The sequence below is a fragment of the Oryzias melastigma genome, linkage group LG5 (assembly GCF_002922805.2).
Source record: "Oryzias melastigma strain HK-1 linkage group LG5, ASM292280v2, whole genome shotgun sequence".
NCBI lineage: Eukaryota > Metazoa > Chordata > Actinopteri > Beloniformes > Adrianichthyidae > Oryzias > Oryzias melastigma.
Genome location: NC_050516.1, coordinates 32,937,953 through 32,942,669, shown reverse-complemented (window position 1 = coordinate 32,942,669; position 4,717 = coordinate 32,937,953). Strand labels below are relative to the sequence as shown.

Below are 4,717 nucleotides of genomic sequence, written 5' to 3'. Positions count from 1 at the left end.
GGATGGATGATGGACAGATTGAGGATGGATGGATGGATGGATGGATGGATGATGGATGGATGGATGGATGAAGTGATGATGGATGGATGGATGGATGGATGGATGAAGTGATGATGGATGGATACCTCAGACTGTATAGTATGTTCCTCCTCTCGTTCGTGGATGTCTGTATACGTTTTCTCCGCTTTAGCCAAAGCTAAAAACGAACCGTCATCATTTACCTTCTACCTGCTCTGATCAAATAACAAATATAAATGGTGACATAAAACACAAACTTTCTCCATCGTTTCCCTGTTCATCCCGCTCCTCTTTTCCTCCTTTTACTCAGCAGTTTTTTTATTTATTTCAAAACAAAAATAAAAATGATGTTAGATTATAAAGCTGATTAAGATGACATGTTTTCATTGTTTTTTGTTTGTTCTTGTAGAAATAGATCGAATGTAAAAACTCATTTGAGCCAATAAATCTAAAAAATTCTGACCTTTATTGTTAAAATTATTTTTGTGAATTTAATCCTTTTTCACAAAATCCGGAGATTCAGCAGAAACAATTCCTGATGATTGACTTCTGTTGTAGCTTTCTTGTTGCTTCACCTTTTTTGTTACTTTTTTTATTTTTGCTGCGATTGCCTTTTTTGTTTACAGATATTTTTTACATTTTTACAGTTTCCTTCTTTTTTGTTTGCCGCTCCTTTTTCTGGCTCTGATGGCGGTTCTGGGGCGCCGTACTGCTCTGACATCACTGCACTTCTCTCCTGTCTAGAAGACGTTTGGAGTGAATAAATGTTTGGAGGAACAACTGGAGACGAGGAAACAAAACATCTCACATCCAAATGTTTCTGATGGTCCTCAAGATGCCGAACAGCCACATGATTTCAAGACACTGAGTTTATTTGTGGCAAAGAATTCTAATTCTAAATAAGCACAATTTCTCAAATGTTTTCCAAATTAAGTTTTCAAAGAAAGTCTGACAGGAGAAAATTATTTGTTTACAAAGAGCCAAAATTCACAGATTAAGTCTCTATGATAGAGAATTTCTCTCAGACCAAAACCCAGATGGACGGCAAAGGAAAGAAAAATATAGAACGCTTTTGTATTTATGCTAGAAATACATTATTGTTTTATTGTCATGAATAAACAGAAATATGAAAAAAGTATAATTTGTTTTCTAAATATGAAACTGAATATGTACTTTATTTCAATCATACACAAAACTCACAGAAGATCAAACATTTTACCAAAGTTTTAGTCCAGATTTCACATCTGTGGTTGTCTTGATTTAGTGTAACGCCAGCAGTGATGTATAAAATCTATTTTACTGTTATAGAAGCACATTGGTCATAAAACCATATATCAAACTAAAATAAAATTAGTACTAAATGATTAACACGTTTAAATTTACTATTTTGTATTTTTTTTGGCAATGGATCCACTTGGTGAGTCATGTGGTTCTGGAGCCTCATCCTGTTGTAGACACATGACACGTCTTAGTTTATACTTATATAAAGTTTCAGTTTGTCACATTCTATGTATTAAATAAAAATGTTAAATGCAAATGAACTTTTTTTGGCAATTTAAAAAGAAAATTGCCTTTTTCAATAGCTTTGGACAGAGGTTCACAACCTCCCTTCAAAATAAAAGACACCTAATGTCACAGAGTAGTGGTAGTGTAATGTTAGCAGGGATTTTAAAAAAAAACAATTTACTTTTTGGGGTGCATTTCTGTAAGAAATTTTAAATCTAATTAGCCAAAATCAAATCCGTTACTGTTTTTTCAAAACCTTAAGTTGCTCCTAAAATCTTCTAATTTCTTCAAAAATTGAAAATCTGCTGCGTCTAAATTCTGTTTACTGACCTCAAATAGTTTTTTTTGTGGTAAACCTTTTTCAAAAATCTGTCATGTTTATGTTGAACTTGTGATTCACTTTTAAAAATGTTAGCTTTTTATTTTTCTTTAACCACAGAGACACAAGGGGGGTAAAAGAGGCCCATGTGGCTCCAGAGCTGCTGACCGCTGAATTACATGGAAATATTTACAAAATGTAGAAATTCTGCATTTGAGGCTGAAATGATTTTCTGATTTGGGTCAAAGCTCAGATGAATTTCTCAGAACACGTTCAGATGCTCTGCTGAAGGCTGAATTTGGAGTTGTGCCTTTGACTTATTGTTTTAGAACATGATTTTATCTTAATAAGCAAAATATAATTGTTATTCAAAAAAACTAACTCCTGTCCTCTTAAAGTGCATTTTTCGTAGGGCTGAGTATCGATTGTAGTTTCCAGAAACTATTCAATTCAGAAGAATCTGAATCGATTCTGATTTTTTTCGATTCTTTAATTTCATTCAATTCAATTTTGAGTTTACACATTTATACACATTTGTTTAGAAATACATTAATAATCTACTATATGATTTAGAAATAATTCCTTACAAGAGTTTGGAAATTTAATGCCTTTGAGTTTATAAAGTTTCTTTAATTAATCAGGATTGTATTTTTAGGCCAACCGAGCGTTAGCATTAGCTGTCCAATGAAGAATTCCATTAAACGTTATCATCAAGCTAGCAGACTTTAGCTTCATGTGCTAAATCGATTTATATCTTTTGTGAATCGATTCTTGATCTATTAAGGTTTTGATTTAAATCGATTAATCGATTTTTCCAGCCCTAATTTTTTGTTCAATTTAAAACATATTTGATTTATTAATGCACATTTTTTTTGTTTTGTGTGATGATTTTAAAAAAAACTTTCAAAACAATAACAGGCGATGTCACGTTTGTCTCAAGATCTTTTTATTTCTTTATCAGCTGGACATCATCTCAGAACTCTGCTTCACATGGGCTTCGGAGGAGCTCTTGGAGCGCCGGCCTGTTGGAAAAACAACAAGAAGTGAAGTCAGACATTAAAATGATCCACCGTCTCATCCGTGAAGCTGCGACTTACAGCCGGCCTGAATCTGGGTGGCGGGGTGCGGTCTTTTCTGGCCTCGCGAGAGCGGTTCCTCACCACCTTACTGTGGATGGCACAGCTCACACAGTAGTGCAGCTTCACGTAGAGCTTAGGAAGGACGTACGCTGTGGAAAACAGATCAGAACAAACGGATGAATAGAACAGTCACACTCTCACGACAAACGTTTGCATCAAAGCTCGTCACTGAGTATTGAACAGTCGTCTGCGTTCTCAAAAACAACACATTTCCTTACAGTCAAAGACGCTGGCCTCTGAGATGTCCCTCACGGCCGCCGCCTCCACGATGTTCCTGATGACAAACTTCTTGATGGCTTTGTCCTTTGGAACACAGCGGGCGCAGTTGGTGCAGCGGATGGGCTGCACGTGCCCACGGCCCTTCTTGGCACGTCCGTTATTCCTTCTCTTCTTAGTCTGTAAAATAAAGTCGAGTTCATTAACAAACTAACAAACACGTTTAGATCAACGTTGGTTCCCACTTTTAGAAACAATTATGGAGTAGAAAAGAAATTTATAGTACAAATGATTGCGACTTCTTAACGTTTCTGATGCATTTTTTTTTTAAGAATTTCATGTACACTTTTAATGTAATTCATCTGATTCTATGTTTTTATCCTGTCATTGTACATCAGTTTGGGTCATTTAAGTGCTTTATAAATAAAGTTTTTGTTGTTATTATTGAATGTTCTGGAAATACAATTAAAGAAACAAAACAAATCTAATTCCAACATCATCTTAGACAAATCCAAAAGTAAAAAATAGAGTTAAACGTTTTAATATTCATGTAGAAATCTATAACAGCAGCATCAAAAATTACTTAAAAGTTTAAAAAATGTAATCAACTTCCTGTTCATATATTAGTTCTATTTTGCTTTTCTATACTAACTTTATGAATCTATTAAGAATTCAAGAGGATGCAGACGTATATTATTTGAGTAAATGTCTAATTCGAAAACACCTAAATGTTTTCATAATTAATCCTATAGTAAATGAGTCGCTGTCTCTATGCACCACAGTGAGCTAACGATGCTAGCTCTCCGATTTTAACGGAGTCTTTGTTGTTTCAAAATGTAAACCAGTAAAATCTGTGACTGCATCATTAGTTCACTAACAGTTTATAAAACCTAAATACTGGCAATTTAACACAAATAACCACGTCTGACCACACTTTAGCAGCAGCTATGCTAGCTCGCCGGAACACATGCACAAAACGATTAGCCTGCTAACAGTTAGCATAAGGCCGACATAGATTTCTAGCCGCTTTTACCTCATTTAAGATCAACCTAAATATCATTACACAACAATTGTCTTTAGAGTGTCTAGAAACAAACATTTATGTGTCGGAATGAAGTCGTAACTCGATGTACTGTGTTGAATAAAATCGGCAGAAGTGACAGAGACCCACCATGTTGAACGGGAAGATGGAAAGAGGACCGGAAGAGGACGAACCGCCGGAAAAGAGCCGATCTACGCCCCGCCCACCGAGGATTCTCAGCGTTCAGAACTCATTGACTGGAAAAAATATTTTTTCTTTTGTGTCAACAACTTTCTTATACAGTCAACGGTTCAGAAACGCCATGGAAAAAATCATTTATATATTTATATATATATATATATATATATATATATATATATATATATATATATATATATTTCCAATTTGAAATAATGTAAAATACCATAATGGTGGATTGTTTATTTATTTGTTTGTTTAAAACTATATTATTATTTTAAAAATGCAAAAAAAAAAAAA

General features: G+C 34.3%; 1 protein-coding gene across 2 annotated transcripts; it reads right to left on the bottom strand.

Annotated features, from left to right (window-relative positions):
• Positions 1-2,767: 2,767 nt before the first annotated feature.
• On the bottom strand, positions 2,768-4,461 carry LOC112144538 (40S ribosomal protein S26). 2 transcript variants are annotated; one of them, XM_024269111.2, is made up of 4 exons: positions 4,370-4,461; positions 3,201-3,378; positions 2,941-3,071; positions 2,768-2,865 (listed from the first exon to the last, which is right to left on the bottom strand). In XM_024269111.2, exons 1-4 carry the CDS (start codon positions 4,370-4,372, stop codon positions 2,830-2,832), a joined length of 348 nt encoding a protein of 115 aa, XP_024124879.1. In that variant the 5' UTR covers positions 4,373-4,461; the 3' UTR covers positions 2,768-2,829. The 2 variants fall into 2 exon arrangements, with proteins under 2 accessions (XP_024124879.1, XP_024124878.1); XM_024269110.1 differs by lacking the exon at positions 4,370-4,461 and adding an exon at positions 4,232-4,273.
• Positions 4,462-4,717: the final 256 nt, after the last annotated feature.